The sequence below is a fragment of the Pteropus vampyrus genome, unplaced genomic scaffold (assembly GCF_000151845.1).
Source record: "Pteropus vampyrus isolate Shadow unplaced genomic scaffold, Pvam_2.0 Scaffold2158, whole genome shotgun sequence".
Lineage (NCBI taxonomy): Eukaryota > Metazoa > Chordata > Mammalia > Chiroptera > Pteropodidae > Pteropus > Pteropus vampyrus.
The window spans coordinates 30356-50929 of NW_011890939.1; the positions used below are offsets into that span (position 1 = coordinate 30356).

Genomic DNA, 20574 nt, shown 5'->3' on the forward strand with positions numbered 1-20574 from the left:
AGAGATATTGGAAAGCTACATGCTAAAAACCATTAACGATGTTTATCTCTCGAATTGGTATTTTACACTATGAGGGGTGGGAGTGAATAAAAGAGGGCTTTCATTTTTTTCTATAATTGCTTCTGTACTGTTTGAATTTTTATGCTAGTGTACATGTGAATACCTTGTGTAAAAAGAAAATGTTTTCTTTTACCAAGGCCAAACATATAGAACATCAACACTACAACTGAGCCATTAAAAACAGTGGTTCCAAATGGCAGGTTCCTCGCTAATGTCAGGCTGTGTAAAAATCACATGGAAAACTTCTAAAAAGTAGGCAATTCCAAGAACCACCACTGGAGATTCTGATTCAGTTGCTCAAGGATGAGAACTAGATGTTTGTATTTTTAACAGGGTACCCCAATGATTCTGAAGTGCAGTGAGATTCAGAAACAACTGTAGTATATAAAACCAAGTCTCTGTGTTTTGGAGTGCTATGTTAATTGGCTCAGAAAGGGGCACTTTAAGGCTTTCTTTATAAATCAGAAGGTACTTCTTTTTTGTGTGTTTTCAGGGTAATAGAGAAAAGATATAGTAATGCTATATTTCTATGATCTACCACATAAGATAACCCGAAGTGGACTAATTAAAAGTATAATTTTCTTATACTCTAAATATAGTTCTATTTTCTGATAAACTATGAAGGAATTTCCTCATCTGAACCATACAACACAATTTCTCAACCATGTTCCTCATCTGAACTATGGAACACAGAATATGATTTGAACAAGATGACATCCAGTGTCATTTTTCCCCAGGTTGTTTTGTAGCTAGTACTATTATAAATGCATAAGGAGAGAAATTCGTATGTTCAGTGGATGTCTCAAATAATTCTCTTGCAGAACCCAGTTGAGAAAGGCTAAGTTGGCATCTTAATTTGAAAGCTCTCACGTGAATTAAGGTCCTCTCACCCTTCAGGTTGTGTTCAGTACAATCAGAAAACATGATGATGAAGTCTGAACATGCACAGACTGTGAGTCAGCTGACATCCCAGAATGAGGTTCTTCGCAACAGCTTCCGAGATCAAGTGCGACATTTGCAGGAAGAACACAGAAAGACAATGGAGACTTTGCAGCAGCAGCTCTCCAAGGTGGAAGCTCAACTTTTCCAGCTTAAGAGTGAACCGAGCGCAAGAAGTATGTATGTACACATGGAAACATTAGTTGTTCATGTTCTTATGCATTTATATCACTTAATACATTCTTCACAAATGTGAACACTAGGTAACAACTGGTGTTGATTTTGTGATTAATGAATTTTGGATTTGCCCACTGAGAAGATATTTGAACCATTTGAACCCTTCTGGATTATACTTAACAGCAGCCTCTGTAACCTGAGAGTACTTATTCTCATGTATTTGTTAGCCACCATGTAATAGAGTATTTTCCTTTTCTCTGACACAAATGTACTCTGTCAGTCTCATGACGCGTGTCCAAATTCCAGTATTCACCGGATCTGTTCGGTGTTCTTCATTGTTAGTCATCAAAATGTATCTGTTTTTTTTTTATTTGAAATAGTAGAGAGCAAGAGGCTTAGAAATAGCACTGAACTTGTAGGATTGTTTGGCCGGTATAGCTTCTTCCCTTTCAAATTTTTGATTAGTTGGAATTTTAGTTCAACCATACCCAATTATCTTCCATTCTGTTTTCTGGAAGAGATGAGATTATGTCAGCAACAATGAGGCTACATTAGTATTAAGTCTCAGCTCTATACTTAATACTGTTTCCTGTGGAAAATGTCACCAGGGCATTGACAGCTCTGAGTCACTCATCAGGGTTGAAAACCAAGCTTCAAGAACATTTAACATATGTTAATAATCAATCAGGAAGTAACCAGCCAGGGAAACACTAGTTGCAAAGAGATCATCATCTAGGAATCAGCAGTAGAATAAGCAGTTAGAGAAATATCAGAAGTGCAGGAAAATACTTCAGTAAAAGTAACCAGAGGACCAGTGTTTGAAAGAAAACTTTATGGAATGGAAAATAAGTGAAATTTTTGAAGTTAAAAGACCTGGGTTAGAATTCTGGTCCCTAACTTATCTATGACACCCTGAACAAGGTCATTTTAATTCTTCTGAACTTCAGGTTTCTTGGGATTAATTAAGTAATGTGTTTAAAAGTGTCTTATAAACATACAGTTCTATTAAAGTGTACATTATCAGCAAGCAGAAAAGCCTTGCCCAGGAATTATGATTGATTAGTTCCCTACCCTGGATTCTAGGTGGTTCTTGCTTCAGTACGGAAGATGTGAGTGTATAGTGGTAGGAACCAGTAGAAGTGAAGGTGTATGGGCAGTGATCAGTAAGAATATCTGCTGAGCAGACTTCAGCAAGGGCATCTCAGAAAGTATGCAGCTATCTGATATGCCTAATCCTCAAAAATAGCTAGAATCTAGTTTTAGAATTTCTACCAACGTTGAGCAACAGTGTAGCGCTCTATATTGTGAGCTTTGTTATCTAATAATTTATCTTATCTAGCTAGTAGCATTTAATTTATAGTTTCTGCTGAAATGACTTAAAGGCTTAAAAGTTCAATTACTAAATTTTTGTAACTTTCAGAAATTTTTTTTATGTACAATTACTTGCCCACTATTTATTCAGATTCTTTTCCATACCTTTTGACATCTCTAGAATCGTTTTAATTTTATTCTGTATCTCTGTTAATGCTGAATTTATCAATTTTGAACACGCTCTCACTTCCTCTCTAAAAAAATTTTATGGCCCAGCTTCTTCCCACCAACCGGTGAAGAACCTTCGAGAAAGAAGAAACACAGACCTTCCCCTTCTGGACATGCATGCTATAACCCGAGAGGAGGGAGAAGGAATGGAGACAACTGATATAGAGTCTGTATCTTCCACCGGCACTCACACACAGTCTTTAGAGCAGCTTCTTAATTCTCCTGAAGCTAAACTTGGTATGTTTCTTTAAGTATATTTTTCTTAATTCTACTCTCTTGTCTTATTAATATTACTCTGTTATAAATGTTTTTTTGATATACTCCAATAAAATTTCTTTTAGTATTCTACCACTTTTCAAATGGAAAACTTTCCTGCAGGATGAAACAAAATAATTTTTTAGTTAAAATTAGTTCTGCCGTAAGCTTGAACCAGAAATAGGTGGAAGTTCTGTAATGATATTAGAAAGCATTATAAATGTTTTTTCACACTCCTAAGAAACAGTTTATTCCTCTTGATGAAGTAGTAATGCTAAATTTGCCTTATTACAGTAAAATTTTGGTATATCTTTATAATGAATATTAATTTTGTAATTCAGGGAAAATTTGTTATTTTTCTGAAGTCTCAGAATCTGCAGTAGTAAGGACTATTTACATCCACAGTCACATTATGATGTAGGCAGAAATTGCAGTCCTAGTTGTTTCAGGTGAAGTTAATAGCAGTGAGCAGGAGGCATCACTATAGAGTGGCAACAGACTTCAGAATCAGACTTGGCTTTGTGATTTTTGCCAACTCTTTGTTGTATTTGAGTTTGCTTCATCATCTGTAAAATTTGAATAATGATACCTACCCCACCTCATATGAAATTCCTATGAGAGTCCATGATATTAGTATGTTAATACTTCTTTTTCTTTATAAGTAAAATGACACAAGCTCTTGGAATATCAATAGATAAAGGAGGATAAGTGATAAAACTAATAAAATGGTTTATAAACACAGGACTAACAACTTCCAGAGCTGGGGCTCATAGAGCTTATATTCGGTTAGATTATATGCTTTAGAACAGAGAGATTCTGTCTTATTTGTGTTACATTCAATATGTAACCTTTTAATTGAGATATATTGACTAAAAGAATTGCAAAGAAAATGGATCTAGGTAATATAACAGTAAAATATCTATACTGAGATATTTTTCTTATTTAGAATCTTCATCTGTAATCCTGATTTTGAAAATTAATTATTGGAACAACATCTTGCAGAGTCTCCTTTATGTCATGCTGAAGTTACCAAAGAAGAATTGGTTCGAAAGCTCAGTTCTACCACAAAAAGTGCTGATCATTTAAACGGCCTGCTTCGAGAAACAGAAGCAACCAATGCAATCCTTATGGAGCAAATTAAGGTAAGGTCAAAACATTGCCAACAAGAAAATACATCAGTTTGGTTTTCTTGACCTTGTAAACACACTTAGCTTAGTTTAAAAATTCACATATCAGGTTTATTCATAGCATCTTAGTTCTCAATGATATTACATTTCTGAAATCAAGACATATTGCTTTTGTATCTACTATAAATACTATTCCTACCTTTACTAAGAAACCATAATAGATTTAGAAATTAGATAGACGTTCACAAGTCATTATTCCATGTATGCTTAAATAAAATGGATGTAGGTCCTTAAATTCTAAAGATAAATCAAGGAGCACTTATTCCGATCATTCTGCTGATGTTTATAACACTAAACTACTTTTCACAGATTTGAGGCAGAAATGAAAAAATGATATAGAAAGTTTTTCCTAAAGAGACCAGAAACATGTAGAAATAAGGTAGTTTGTGGAGTTATTGAGGATGACACAAATGAAATATTTCCTCCACCCTGCTCACTGATGAATCGACTCTCCAAATTTAGTCATACTACTTATTGAGCAGTTCCCATGAGCCAGCCCCTGGATTTTGCATATATTTTGCAAATATTATCTTAATTACTGGATGAGAGAAAAATTGAAGCTGATAAATGGTGAAGCAAAATTCATACTCATGTTTGTCTGAAAAGCACATGCTTCTGCCAGATACCATGCAGGGTGACCAGCTGTCCTTGTCAAATTAATTTTTTTAATGCTGAGTTATTATTATTTACAGTAAATTATATCTATTATGACATCCCACCACTAAATACTTTAGTATGCATCTCTATAAAAAACATTTTCCACATAGTCAAAACATTGTCACATCTAACAAATCACTAACTAGCCCAGTGAACCTAAGGGACTATTTAAATATTCTATTTCCACAAATATACATTCTCACATAATTTCCTAGACTTTATTGTCACTTTTTAAAAATGACCCTAAGTTTTAGGACAGGGTTGATTAACGTTTCTGGACTAACCTAAAATGACAAAAAAACTATTTTTTTGTTTGTTTCAACCCAGAAATCTTTAAAGACTTTGACATCCTACCATCTTTTTCATATCATCTTTCACTCTGTTTATCTGGTTGGTAGTATTTTTAGATTGTCTTACATTGCAGAATTTTCACTCTATCCCGAACTCGACTTTTGTTTTGGTTAAATGTTGTTTATCACGTAAATATAATTTCACTGTGTACATCTTAACTGCTTGGGATTCTGGGAGTAGCACAGGGAAGAGGATTAGAGGTAGATGCAGATGTTTAATTCAGCCCCTGTTGTCAGATGCTAGCTCGCACTTCTCACAATGTGTCTGTTAGCCCAGGGTCCTGAATCCACTGGCTTAGTTTCTGTAGAGAGTAGAAGGTGGAAGGAACATCATGGTACCAATCTTACATAAATTTTACATAATCCTCAGTTTTCATCTCCAGTGTCCATTGTAACCTGTACAATACAGGGGATTCTCATTGTTTTTGTGGGATGCACTCTCTCCTTTTGTCTGCGGTACTTGGTAAACAGCTGGACTGAGTCACTTACACTTCATCTCTCCCATCTTCTGGGAATTTCTTGATATTTCTCATCTAAATTTTTCTCCTAGGTTCTCCTTTATTGTCATTTTGTGGGGCATTTCAGGGAGAAGAGAAGAAAAATTCATGTATTCAGTTTACCATGTTTAACCAGAAGCTCCTAAAACCCATTTTTAACTCATTTCTCTAACACTAGCTTCTCAAAAGTGAAATTAGAAGATTGGAAAGAAATCAAGAAAGAGAGAAATCTGTAGCTAACCTGGAATACTTGAAGAATGTCTTGCTACAGTTCATTTTCCTAAAACCAGGTAGTGAAAGAGAGAGACTCCTTCCTGTTATAAATACAATGTTACAGCTCAGCCCTGAAGAAAAGGGAAAACTTGCTGCAATTGCTCAAGGTAGGTGAAGGAAAGTCTTATAATTTCTGTTTTTAAATGTTGCCTTGTGGTTAAAACTTTGTGTGTACTTAGAATTTTATCCATGACACTATGACTTAACATTATGACTTAAATTTTGTTCATTTGGGTTTATCTCATATGTGTAATCTCTAACTAGATTTGAAAAGCTGACTTTAGCAATGTATGGCAACTATAGTACATTTATATAATTTTTAACATGCAGCAAAATACAGTACAGTGTTTAGTTTGATCTTCTGGTTCTTTGAAAATTGGATTTATAATCCTAGCATTAAGTTCTATCAGAGAAAGTGGTTTTATTTTATATCATACCTTTTTAACATGTGTTGACTTGTTCTCTTTTATTTCCTCTCCTGCCTGTTCACCCCTTCTACCTTAAAATAGTCTTGAGACAATAGTACTATTGATGCCAGAGAGCTCCACAGGGTGGGAGTCCAAAGAGGCACCTTGACCCAGAGCTCTGGTGACCAGGTCCTTGTCTTATGCTGCTAGAAAGAATTCAAGAATACAACAGATAGCAAACAGGAAAACACAGGATTTATTAAAGCAAAGTACACACTTAGAGAAAAGTACAGGTGAACTCAGAGAACAATTGCCCCTGTTTGGATTATGGGGTTTTTTTTTTTTCTTCCCTTGGGGTGGTGGTAGGGAGAGGCCTGGAGACTGGTACTTGCAATTCAGGTGATATTATAATGGTATTATGATTAGCCAAAGCTGAACAAAGGACAAGGGAAAGACTCTGGAGCCTTATCCTGAATGGGGAGGGGATGTCCCAAGGTTATCCAACCTGTGTCACATCCTTGGCTTGTTTCTCACACTTGAGTCAAAACAGGGAGAGAACTGAGCAAGGGACAAGGAAAAATTCCAGAACTATGTCCTGGAGGGGAGGGGGAACATCCCTAGGCTAACCATCTTTCCTCACTATGTCTTAGTACTTGATCCAAATCATATCCAGGAGTCCCATTTTTCCAGGCATATGCAGCTTTAAATGCATATGTCCTATGTTTAGAGCTTAAATTTTCATGTCAGATCTAATATTGTGATTTTATAAATGACTTTAAATGATTCACATACAGATGCTATCTGCATCTTAAGGATCATGGTTTCATTTTTGTTTTAATTTTAAAATATTTTTATTATTGATACTTTCAAGCATACAGAGAATACTATAATATCCCTTGTAGCTCTCATCCGTCTTTAACAATTTTCAATTCATTGTCAGTCAGGCAAGGTCAGAGCAGAGCATGAGATTTTAAAGCAAATCCCACACATATGATTTCCCCACTGACTACCTCAATGTGTGCTAGACTCCTCTGTCATCTGTTAGCAGTTCATGTTCAGTGTACCTGGATAATCACAAATGTTTTTTTACCGTATCCCAGATAGAATTCACACATTGCATTTGGTGATGTTCCTTAAGCTTTATTTTATTTTTGTTATATATATATCAATTCCACATTCCTTCCTATAATGTCATTTATTCGTTCAAGAAAGTGGTCATTTGTCTTATAAAAGTTCTAATCTGGATTTGGCACTTTAAAATAGCATTAAACTTCTTCCAATGTTGCCTATAAATAGAAACTTAGATCTCTGATTAGATCCAGGTGCAGTTGGGTGGGATGGGAGATATCAGATATCAGGTCAGTAGGCCCGAATGTGTAGTAGTCCCACTTTTGATCCCTTTGCCTCATCAAGTGGGTGCTTTTTAACATGTTCCTCCAACCCCAATAAATCCTCACTAAACTGATAGAGCTAGAGAGTGGTCTTCAAAATTGAATGGATATCTGAATCATGTGGTGCAATTATTAAAACTCAGTTTGCTGGACCCTACCCCATGTTCTGATTAAGTAGAGGTAAGGTGGTACCCAAGAGTTTGCATTTTTAACAAGTTCCCAGGTGATATTGATACTCTGAGGACCTGGTATAGTGACTGTACCTTATGATCTAGAGGACTGATATAATTGAGGTTTTTCTTTTTTTTTTTTTTTGCTGAAATAATTCATAAGTAGTGTTGTTAGTTTCTTTGAATCTTTTATTTTTGCAGTACATTTTTCTAATAATTAATGATAGTAATCTCAGCTCTAATAGTCAGGTACATTATCTTAATCACAATAGCATTTTTATCACAAAATCCAAAATAAGAATACAAAGTGCCCAGTTTTAGTAAATCACTATCCTAAATGATAAATTTGCTCTTATGTTTTGCTTTTTATTTATTCTATCAAAGCTAAAACTTTTTTATTGTAAATTTAATCAGAACTTGAGAATTTTTTAAATTAATGCATAGTTTTCAATAGAACAATTAGATGTCAAAGTATTTAACATATCTAATACTCATGTTTTTAAAGCCCAGCATGATTAATTTAGTGTAGATGTTGCTAACATTCAAGTGGCTCCTATAAGTTGAGAGTCCATTGATTAATCCAAGATCTCAAAGAGACTAACCTGAGAGTCCCAATAAAACCAATGTTATTGATCATTCAACTCAGGATATACTTAGAAGTTCATTAGAAATCCAGAATTCTAAGACCTGCTTTTGCTAAGTCCTGAAAACATAAAGGAAACCTCCCCACTTATTAAACTTAAACTAGTTACCTTTTAAAGGTTATTAACTTCATATCTCATATCTATGTAAGCAAATAAAAGAAAAATTATAAAAATTAAAGTAAAAACAGTTATGGTCTGGAAGCAGGTTTAAATATGGCTTAAGAAAGAATGATTAAACAAGAAGATAAGTAGGAAGGAATTATTCAGAACTCGGCATGGAGAAAAATGAAAAAAAAAACGAGTGAATAAAAGATACAGTAGAATGACTGCATATAACACATATTTAATAATTGAAGTTCAAGAATTACTGAAGGATACCCATCTACAGATTTGAAAAACTCAATAAAAGTCTCAAAAGCAGCCAGAGAAAGAAGACATATTGCCTCATTACTTTTAAAGGAGTAATAGGCTCACAATGGACTTTTCAACAGTGTTGGTACAATACCGTGTTTGGTGTGCTGTAAGAAATAACTGCCAACTTTGGAAAAACATTTTTCAAGATCTTTTCTGACAGACAGAAGCTTAAGAATTCACCTCCTCTGGAAATTCTTAACAGTGTACTTAATGCGTAAGGAAAACTTTCTAGGTGGAAAGTCTGAGATGAAAGAAGGAACATCATGCAGAGGAAACTTGTCATGTTTCAGATATGGATCATGGGCCACACCAGCTACAGCAGGGACATTTCTTTACCAAGACTCTGAAAATAACACACATTATACATGTGTGGGGTGCCAGAGAGAAGATCTGAGAGCTACTCTTCTTGGCACTGAAAGACGGAACCATAAAAGCAAAGAACACACATACCTCTTGGCATTCTTTGTCTCCTTCGAAGCAATGTTTACAATCTCTGATTTTGTGTAGAGTTTAAACAGTATTTTTCATTCAGGTTGCTAACCATTAGTGAATGATGAAATTTGGTGGGTCACATCTAGAACATTTCTTTAAATAGAAAGAATAAGACAAACAAAGGATACATCGAATTTAGTAAGGGTAAGAGTTGTTTCTTGAAACTGTCTAGGTATATGTATGGATGTTGTTTATTTGTCTAATGGTATCAGCTTCTGATATAAATTTTTTTTCCTGTGAGTTTGGGTTGCAAATATTTGAGAAGCATTAGCTTAGGAAATAAAGTAAGTTATCTAACTCTGACAAGTGACATGAAACTTCTTATAATAAACACCCATTTAGGGCCCAACTTGCACCCCAAGCAAGTGTCATGAACTGCTAGTAGCTGCCTTGTTGTATCTCTATGTAAGATAAAACAACTTAAAGTACCACATTAGTCCAAAAAGAAGTAACATGAAGAAGACACTGCTAAGTAGTATAGATTGTTGCTCTACTTGCAATGCAAATGTTAACTCACTCTGCTTCCTGCATATTAAATCCCAGCAGAGCTCACAGATTGTATATTCTGTTTGAGATACAACTTGTGATAAATCAATTTTGCTCTCCAAATAAGTTAATTGTATAGTACTTCCTTATGCAAAATTGGAATCTCAACTTTACTGCTCAAACAAGAGCAAAAAGTTGATTCTCTACATCTTTACTCCCCAACTAGATTATAATTTACAGAGCTACATATTGTTATTTATGTATCAAGGTCTAATACTATGTAGACATAAACAGAGAGGAAAAAGGCCAACAAACTCAATGGGATAAAAGGCAAAGACTCTCATAAGCTTTTCTGATCATCTCCAGATTGGCAGGAAGGGCATGCATTCTGACATATTTACTGTAAGTGCCTGATGTGATTTGCAGAGGATGTAGAATCTTACCAGTAGAGAATAGTCGCTTAGGTCAGAAGCAAATGCACCGATCTCAGCACTGCTTTTCTCTAGTTCTTATTTACCTAAGGAGATGAATAGCTGCCAGGAATATTAACTGCACAAGCAGGGTCCTGTCAGATCTGAGAACACAGCTGAATTTTTATTGTGTCACAAGACTTATACTCAGAGTATACCATTCATTCCAGATGAACATACAACGGTCTCTACATTTCGTTTAAGGAAATTTTCACAGTGATCTGGCTCTCGTTTTTCTGCTCTCAGAGGAGGAAGAGCAAAGCCTCCACCTCCTCTGATGGAATAAAGCAGAGTTAGTACCCAGTTGTCCATCCCTAAAGAATATCATTTCCTCTGGTTTTCTAGAAGCTCTTCTCCATGTAGATTGTGGAAGACTTCTAAAAAGCCTGCTGCCCCCATGATACCCTCCACCAGTTATGCGTACATTTATGTAATCCCCTTCCCTTGAATAGCCAGTAGACTGGCCTAGTGAGTTGTTTCTAACCACTGGAATACAGCAAAGGTGATGATAGGATATCACTTCCATGATTAGGTTACAAGACATTGTGACTTCTGTCTTGCTAGCAAACTCTCTACTTTGTCCACTTGTATACTTTATTGAAGCAAGCTGCCATATTGGAGAGGCCTATATGACAAGGAACTGAGGCCATCAGTCTAGCAGCTCTTAAGGAACTGAATTCTGCCATCTACTGCAAGTTCAAAGCAGATCCTTCTCCAGTTGATCCTTCAGATGAGACCCCTATCCCTGGCAGACACCTTGAATGCAGCCTTTTGAGAGACCCTGAGACAGATGACCCAGCTAAGCCATTCCTGGTCTCCTGCCTCACAGAAACTGAGATAATAATTATGTGCTGTTTTACACTGTTTGTGGTACTTCGTTATGTAGCAGTTCACAACTGATACATGGATAAAATCAGACAATGAACAGAAAAAGAAATGAAAGTGGTTAGAAAACTATAGAGTTTCTTCATTTAAAATTTTGAAAATGTTTCTCTGAATGAGATCCAGCTGTGATACATATATATGTCTGAAAACGCAGAAACATATCTAGAAGAATACATACTAAATTTAATAATGGTTATCTCTGGGGAGGTGAGGAGAGTAGTGAGGGATAGAACATGTAATGAAAAGAGATGTTCACTTTTTTTTTAAGATTGTAAAACTTTCACATCATAGATGTTAATATACAAATTATATTAAGATGAAAACAATAAAGGAGGCCTTTTCTGAAATTTTCCGGGAAGCCCAGAATTTTTCTGAATCTTAGGACAGAATTTCTTTGTGTTGATCATAAAAAAGAGAAACTAGAATATTCAATACAAAATGATGCGACTACCTTAGAAAAGTTTGGCATTTTTTTATAAAGTTAAACATATATTCACTGTACAGCAAATGTCCTACTCCAAGGTATTAATCCAAAAGAAATGAAAATATGTCTACACAAACACAAACCTCGTTGAACATATCAAAAAACACTGAATTAGAATACTTTAAAGAGGTGAATTTTATGGTATGTGAATTCTCAGAATTTTTAAATTAAAAACAGGTGCACAAATGTTTATAGCAGCTTTATTTTAAATTGCTAAAAACTAGAAACAACTCAAATATTCACTGATAAATGAATAAACATGTACAGACACATAATAGCATACTACTCAGCAGTAAAAAGGAATGAATTACTGCATCACACAGCAACATGAATGATTCTCAAATGCATTGTGCTACGTGAACGAAGCCAGACTCAAAAAGAATGTATACCATGTGATTCTATTTATATGATTTTCTGGAAAAGACTATAAGGACAGAGAAAAGATCAGTGGTTACAAATGGTGGGTGGGTGCTGGCTGAAAAAAGGGCACGTGAGAACTTTGAGGTGGTAGAAATGCTTTATACCTTGGTTTGAACTGATTGCACTACCCCTAAAAAGGGTAACTGTAAATAAATTATTCCTTAAACCTGATTTTTAAATGATTAAAAAAAAAAAAAAAACAGTTGTTTTTGGTTTGTTTTGGTTTAGGTTTGAGATTTACCATAAATCTATTGGTTTTAGATTCTAAGGTAAATTATATAAAGGCTTTTGTTTTAAAAGAATAATTCTCCTTATTTTAAAAAATGCTTAATTGTGGTGGGTACTTTATTTTGGAATTATCTAATAGAGAAAGACAATAAATACTGAAAGTTTAAGAACAGACAGATTTGTAATATCTAAGTATGGTTTGAGAAGATTAATATATATTTTTTTTTAACTCCCCAAAGGTGAGGAAGAAAATGCTTCCCACTCCTCTGGATGGACATCCTATCTGCATAGCTGGTCTGGAATTCGATAGATTGATGGAAAGAACATTACTTATTAAAACCAAATAGAATCCACTTAGCAAAAACGGTTCACGTGTATTTCTGTCATTCTTTCGTCAAAAGTGTGTGCACATCCACATCTACATATATTTGTACATACGCATGTCATATGTATTTAAAAAGTCTCATCTTGAAGTAAAAGTACAGCAGCCTGAAGTGTTGATACCAGTCCACAGCCCTTTGACTCTGATCTTCCAAGCATGCTGCCAGGTGAAAACACCAAGCATGAATTCACTCCTTTCTCTGAAACCTCAGGACCCACCTATTTCTGGGCAGTACTGTGAATTTTGAAATTAAACGAAATTGTGGTACCATGCCAACTGGAATTTAGGCTTTTAAAATAACATTACAAGAAAATTTATTGCAAGATCAGAATTGTAGATTGTTATTATAAGTTGTTTTTTAAAATGTTAGAACTGAAAGGAAAATGCTTTATTGGTAAAGTTGGCATGTTTATTAAGGGACTATTAAGGTAAATATGCTACAGTTAATTATGAGACTAAGTTAAAATACAATTTATGTAGTTATTTACTTAAAAATGAACTGTTCTTTCTTCTGTAAAGTAAATTATCTCAGAACTCATTGTGTTGTCAGCGCACTATTGGCTGGCATATGCTGAATATGAATAGATAGAACCATGCGTGACCTTACCTTGGGCTGATTTCATGTTGTCTCTCCAGGTTCTTGTTATGGTTCAGCTACTTCTAAGCCATGAGTCTAGTTTGAGAATTCTTTCCATCTCCCCAAATAAAAATTTATCAGAACATTGACTGCATTACTCAGCATTTTATCTAAATATGAAACTGGTGCTTCCCATGTTTCAGCAGATAATGGCATTCTATAAGTTTTCCATTAGAAGGCATTTTAGAGAGACGCTTTATGATCAGTGCTACATTTTCACAATTCTTGTGAATAACTATAGATGATGGTATGCCTTTGATGCCTCTGTATATTTTATTGACTAGATCAAAATTGTGTTATCATAAATTTGAGAATTCTATTTTTAATATTTATTTGTTAAAAAAATCTACCATACAATATGTTCTATGAAGTTCTCTCTCAGGCCTTCCAATTTATATTCTCATTTTCCGTCTCCACTGGTGAACTGACTTTGTACTTTGGTTATTCAGAGTATTGGCTTCCAATTTAATTTAACTGAAATTTGCTGCTGACATGTTGAGTTTGTTCTTTAATATCTTGAATGTCTTTCTTCCTGTTTAAAAAAAAAAACAGACTTAACTAGTGAATGTATTAATGAAAATGCATCTATTTCAGAGCTGACTTTAAAACTGTAGTTTTTTTACTTTATAAACTGTGAATATAAGTATGCCAGCAGCATACAATGTAACTGTAATAGTATTTAAGTAAATTTCATTTTTTCTTTTAAGTTTAGGCCCTTTTTTGAATTCTGTGTAAACTTGTTTTGAAATACAGCCTCTACTTATGTAATAACAAAAATACCTTTTCACATGTTTAAAAAATTATTACTTTGATTACGAAAGGAGTATTCTTTCATGTTTTCAGCAATGAGAGGAAATGTAATGATTATTTTAATATTTCTATTAAATACGTTTAACTGTGTATAATATTTTTATGCCTACTCTTTTTCTTTGAGACACTGTCTCTTTGGGGTTTTAAATTAGTTTACGAATTAGAATTGCTAATTCCTTTACTACCGTCTTTACACACCTGGGACGTGGAATATAAGATGCTTGAAACAACAGAGATTGACTTTTTGTTATGTGATCTGTAGGCCAAGGTACCTGCCATGTCTGACATCCATCTTCCAGTGGATACTGCAAGCCATGCTTAGCCTTTCTTTGGGCACCTTCAGGTTACAGCCTCCTCTGTGATGTAAGGCATCTTTTGTGTACAGTGAGCTCTGCTTGTGCTCCAAACAATATAAGATCAAGAATTACATATTTTTTAAACTCTGAGAATTACATTTCTTTAAACAAGCTTTGTCAGAGTGTAACCAAACTACTTACTAGCAAAGCTAAATAAGACTTGCTAAAGGCACACAGTGATCTGTTCTTTTTAAACCCATGTTACCTGATGATGTAGCTGGAAATATATAGTATTGAGGAGTATGAAGTTTTTCATAAAGACACAATTTTGGTATTTGGTGAATGGCTCAACACAAAAAAGTACTCATACCATATAACTAAATATTCTGTTTTGATTTGCTATCTGAAAATCAGCTATTGCTTCAAAATTAATATACAACAGGAAAAGCAACCTGATACAACTTTGCATGTGTCTTTGAGCTGATTTTCACCCATGAGTGTTAAAAAGCATTTGGTTATTTAAGTGTAAGTTATGTACAGAAGGAAAATCTTTTTCACCTGCATTCAAAATACATGGGAGAAAACAAGTTGTGACCTTCAAATTGTCACTTTAAAAAAATAGTTTTGTAAAAAAAAAATAATTTTGTATGAATAGAACACTGAGGAAATATGATTTTAGTTTCAATAATGGAGGTGACAACCCCGGTTTCCCTTCGAGGATGGGCTCTGAACCATGTAGTGGTTACCTGTCCAGATGTCTGCCCAGTATTTAAGTTGACGACAATCCCCTCTACCCCTGCCCCTTTCTGGAAACTGCCCCACCTCCATACAGAGGGGTAAATAGGTCCAACCACAGTCAACTAAGTCAGATACAGAGCCCTGACCAAATCTGAATCAAATTCTCAGGAATGTGGATTTGGGCCTACAGAGTCAAGTCAGCATCTTCATGTAACTGGCGTTATAACCACTGTTTTTAACTCTGCATCTGGTAGGTTGCTTGTCTCCATTTTGTCTCCATTTTCTTTTTCTGGAGCTTTATTTTGTTCTTTTATTTAGGAGATATTTCTTTATCTCCCCATTTTCACTACTTCCTTGTGTTTGTATCTATGTATTAGGTAAGGCTGCTACATCTCCCAGTCTTAGTGGACTGGCCTTATGTGGTAGGTGTCCTGTGGGGCTGAATGGCACAGTCTTCCTGGTCACCTGAGCTGGGTGTTTTAGGTGTGTTCCTTGTATGGGTGTGTGTGCCCTGCTGTTACAGTTGAGCCTTGATTGCTAAACAGCAGTGGGAGGGATTGACCCATGGGCTGATTGGTTGTGAGGACTGGCAGTGACTAGAATGAAGGAGCTGTTGTTCAGGGACTGACCCTACAGAGAAGTATTCACTTTAGCAGGGATCTGGTGCATGCTGAGTCTGCTCTTTGGGTGTGTCATCCTTGGATCTGAGTGGTGCTCAAGCTAAGTCAGAAGCCGGCTACCATATGTGCTCACCTTGGAATCTCCTGGGAGGACCCCCACCTCAGGCCAAGTTCAGCCACAGCCTGTGCCCTCCCTGGAGCCACCAAGCAATCTGAAGATGGCCGCCACCCCCACTGAGCTTGGAGGTGTCTTGAGAGGCCAAGCTGTGACCTGGGGCTGCCTGCCACTAGTGCCGGACTTGGGGCTACTCTGCAAAAGTAGGGGGCATGCCAAGGCTAGATGCTATTTTGGGAGGCTTTGTGAACCTTTGAGAGATTTTAAGAAATTCCACAGCATGAACCAAGACAGGCTGTTTGTATGGAAAAGCCACTGGAAGCCTTGGGTGGTCATGCAAGTTGGAGGGGGTGGGATCTCAGAATACAAGGGCAGGGCAACCAGTGTTAGCCATGTTGATGGAGACTTAGATATGGTGGCCAACCTGTGTCTGCATTCAGGGAGGAGAAACAGCTCAACAAAGAAACAATAGATTCTACCTGCACTCTGAGAGAAAGCTGCCTCTCAAGCACTCGCCCTGGAGCCAGACAATTCAGTTCCTCCTCATATGTCCCTGGTGCTTTTAAGCTGCTGCCCCATTGCTGAAGCTCAGAGCGAGTAAGTCTGTCAGCGAGTAAGTGCACAGGCCTTTTAAGAGAAATGCCTGGGACTCAAACTGCCCACCATCTCACTCAGCCACAATCTCTGCTGATTTTCATAGCCAGAAATTGTGGGGACTTCTGTCTCCAGTAGTGTGGGGCCATCCAATTTGTTGTCTCTGCCCCTCCAACCAGTCCTTAGTTGTAGGACTTCTGCTCTCATTTATGGTTGTTCTGTAGTTTAGTTGTAATTTTGATGTCATGAGAGGAGGCAAACACAACGTTCACCTACTTCACCATCTTAACTAGAAATCTCTTTTTGAGTTTTTGATAAAGAGAAGTTCTTAATTAACATTATTGATTTTTCATGCTATATTTTTAAGTTGATCAAAATGTCTATGAAAGGCAGTAAGGAATAGTTATCATCTCTCAATCAGTAACATGTAGTTTTAAATTCACTAGATCTGGATCAGTCCAGAATTAAAATAATTGAATCGATTAATTTGAAAGTAACTTTATTTAATAGGTTAACATAAACCATGTATATGGGGCTTAATATGGTGGCCTGAATGCACTTCTTCTTCATGCCCCACTAAAATGAAAATAGAAAAGCTTACAAGAAAAAAAATAAGAGATAAGAGCCTTTGAATAAGGAATCCACAATATTTGGATGGAGGGATGGGTTAGAGTAACTTGGCAGAGTACAGGAAATAGGAGCTAGCATGAGAAAACATTTTGCCATATAGAACCCCAAAAAAGACACAGGAACTAGAGGCATTAGCTATTTTGTGAGCTAGGGGAGGGGGAAGGAAGTTGAGTTGAGGCGGGGATGAAAACACGGACATTAGTTAGAAATCTCTATAGAGTAGTTACTCCTGGTTGTCAGAAACATGGTGAGTGAGAGATGTCCCTAGATCTCTCCTCTTGAAACAACAATAAGCTGAACATATAAAATTAAAAAAAAACCAAAACACCCAACCTGCACACCAGCTCATCTGAGCATGGGATCTTCACATAAGAGCTACCACAGGTCAGAAACACAGGAGTTGAGCACTAGACTGGGGGGAGAAAAAGAAGCTACCTTTCACAGCCAGAGCTCCCTGCAGGAGAAGGAGGAAGGAAAGAGGTGCAGTGGGTTCCCTGAACAACCCCGCCTGACAGAGCTGAGAGCTCCATGCAGCGGCATTGCCTAGGGATCAGGGCAGGAAGCAAAGAAGTGGGGATGTCAGAGAAGTGGGAATGGCAAAGAAGCAAGAGTTGATTATTACCAGCCACCAATGCAAAACACGAACCTGAACTGCAGCCTCCATCCCCCAACATAGAGGGCTTCTTCCCTCATGTCTTCCAAACCCAAAATCGCGGAGCCCCAGGGGAATCTGAGCAAACGATACTGAAACTGTCACTAACACTGACAGGGACTGAGACTGAGGGTAGCAAGCATGATTGAATACCTATTAGAAAAAGAAAGACATTATTAAGACTTTATATAAAGCAGGGATCCAAGAGTCTTAGATGTCACCTACTAGAAACCAAAAGAAAAACACCTTCTTTGCGACAGGCTAAAGAGAGACCTTTATATAATAAATCTTTCTGGAAAAAAATCAGAATACACTTCCATTAAGCTCAAGAGGAGAAATAGTCCATTAAACATCATGAACAACCAAGGTGACAAGGCAATTCAAATAGAAAGAGAAAAATCTCCAGAAAATAAGCTTACAGACATAGAAATATGTGACATAAATGACAGAGAATTCAGGATGGTACTCTGAAAAAAACTCAATGAGATCCTAAACAACTCAAATCGACAATTTCAGGAATTGAAAAAACAACTAGATGAACAGAGCGAGGATACTGAAACCCTCAAAAAGAACTAAATAGAACTTCTGGAGATGAAGAACACACTGAAAGAGATGAAAAATGAAATAGCAAGCTTAGGAAATAGAGTCGACCAGATGGAGGAAAAGATCAGTGATATCAAAGACAGAAATCTAGAAATTAATCAGAAGGAAGAAGAGAGAAACCGAAGAATGAAAAATAACGAAAGAGAAATACAAAAACTAGCTGATACTATCAGTAGAGGAAACAAAAAAAATAATGGGCATTCTCGAAGGAGAGGAAAAGGAGCAGAGATTAGAAAGCATTTTCAGAAAAATAGTTGACGAGAATTTCCCAAATCTAAGGAATGAGCTGGAGCTTGGAATTCAAGAAGTCAACAGAACACCCAATTATCTCAACCCACAAAGGCTTTCACCAAGACACATTGTATTAAAGTTATCAAAAATCAACAACAAAGAAAGAATTCTCAGGGCAGCCAAGGAATAGAAGACAGTAACCTATAAAGGAAAACCCATTAGATTATCATTGGACTTCTCAGCACAAACCTTACAAGCCAGAAAGGAGTGGAATCAAATACTCAAACTATTAAATAAAAGGAACTACCAGCCAAGAATAATGCATCCAGCTAAGCTCTACTTTAGATATGAAAGAGAAATAAAGACCTTTCCAGACATACAAAAATTGAGGAGATTCTTCACTACAAGGCCTACATTACAGGAAATACTGAAAGGGGTCAGCTTACCTAAAACAAAATAACAAAAAACAAAAAACAAAAAACAAAAAACCATAACTAGAAGTAAGGCGATTTGCAGACAGATAGAAGCAGAAGAGTGCAACCCTTACTAAGAACAGGCATTATAAGCTTAAACAATAAGAAGAGATTTGTTATAGCAAGATAATAAATGCTTAGCATACACAGGGACAAATTTAAAAAACAATGATAGAAAAGGGGAGGATTCAAAGATCCAAATTCGCAAAAGGAAATGGAGATAAGGCATATCCTCTACATATTAGTAATGGTAACCACATGCCAAAGACTCAGAACTGAAGAATATAACCTAAAACAAAAAGGACCAGAGGGAAAACCCACAAAACCCAACCAAAATTAAAAAAAAAAAAACAGAAAACAAAAAAACAAACAAACAAAAAACAGAAACAGGAAGCAATGCAAGCACCGAGCTACCAGGAAGAAAAAAAAAGTTAAAATGACTATAGGAAAACTTCATATTTCAAGAATCACCCTAAATGTAAATGGGCTGAACTCACCAATAAAAAGGTACAGAGTTGCAGAATGGATCAAAACACAAAACCCAACCATATGCTGCCTCCAGGAGACACATCTCAATTCTAAAGACAAATATAGACTCAAAGTGAAAGGGTAGAAAATGATATTTCAAGCAAATGGCATTCAAAGAAAAACAGGAGTAGCAGTACTAACATTGGACAAAATAGACTTCAAAATAGAAAAAGGTAAAGAAAGGTACTGAGAGATACTTCATAATGATAAAGGCAGTCATACACCAGGAACACATAACACTTACTAATATCTATGCTCCCCATCAGGGAGACCCGAAATACATAAAGCGATTACAAACAGAACTGAAGGGAGAAACAGACCAAAACACTATCATAGTAGGAGACCTAAATACGCCACTGTTGGATTTAGACAGATCATCCAAACAGAAAATCAATAAGGAAATAACATCCTTAAATGACTTAATAGACTAACAGGACATAATTGACATTTACAGAGCCTTTCATAACTAAACAGCTGCTTATACATTCTTCTCTAGTGCACATGGAACATTTTCAAGGATTGACCACATACTGGGACACGAAGATAGCTTCAACAAATATAAAAGGATTGAAATTGTACCAATCATATTCTCTGATCATAATGCTTTGAAACTAGAGATCAACTGCAAAAAGAAAGCAGGAAGAACCACAAATACATGGGAATTAAACAACATGCTACTGAAAGAATGACTGGGTCAGAGAAGAAATAGAAAGAGAGATCGAAAATACATAGAAACGAATAATAATGATAGTACAACATATCAAAACTTTTGGGACATGAAAAAAGAGGAAAATTTATATCATTACAGGCCTATCTCAAAAACAAGAACGAGCCCAAATA

At 36.1% G+C, this 20574-nt stretch overlaps 1 protein-coding gene across 7 annotated transcripts in view; it reads left to right on the forward strand.

Annotated features, from left to right (window-relative positions):
* GCC2 (GRIP and coiled-coil domain containing 2) overlaps window positions 1-14150 on the forward strand; it is a 44473-nt gene extending 30323 nt beyond the window's left edge. For 2 of the 7 annotated variants that reach the window (XR_897483.2, XR_002778500.1), the window contains exons 16-20: window positions 958-1179; window positions 2764-2952; window positions 3973-4112; window positions 5840-6041; window positions 12665-14150. Coding sequence is in view for 2 of the 7 variants with exons in the window: in XM_011386496.2 (XP_011384798.1) it covers window positions 958-1175; window positions 2764-2952; window positions 3973-4112; window positions 5840-6041; window positions 12665-12735 (820 nt within the window). In the remaining 5 variants the exon portion in view is untranslated. Of the gene's footprint in view, window positions 1-957; window positions 1180-2763; window positions 2953-3916; window positions 4113-5839; window positions 6042-12664 lie in introns of those variants that run through there. The other 5 variants (XM_011386496.2, XM_023526668.1, XR_002778502.1 and 2 more) reach the window with 3 other exon arrangements.
* The last annotated feature ends 6424 nt before the right edge of the window (window positions 14151-20574 follow it).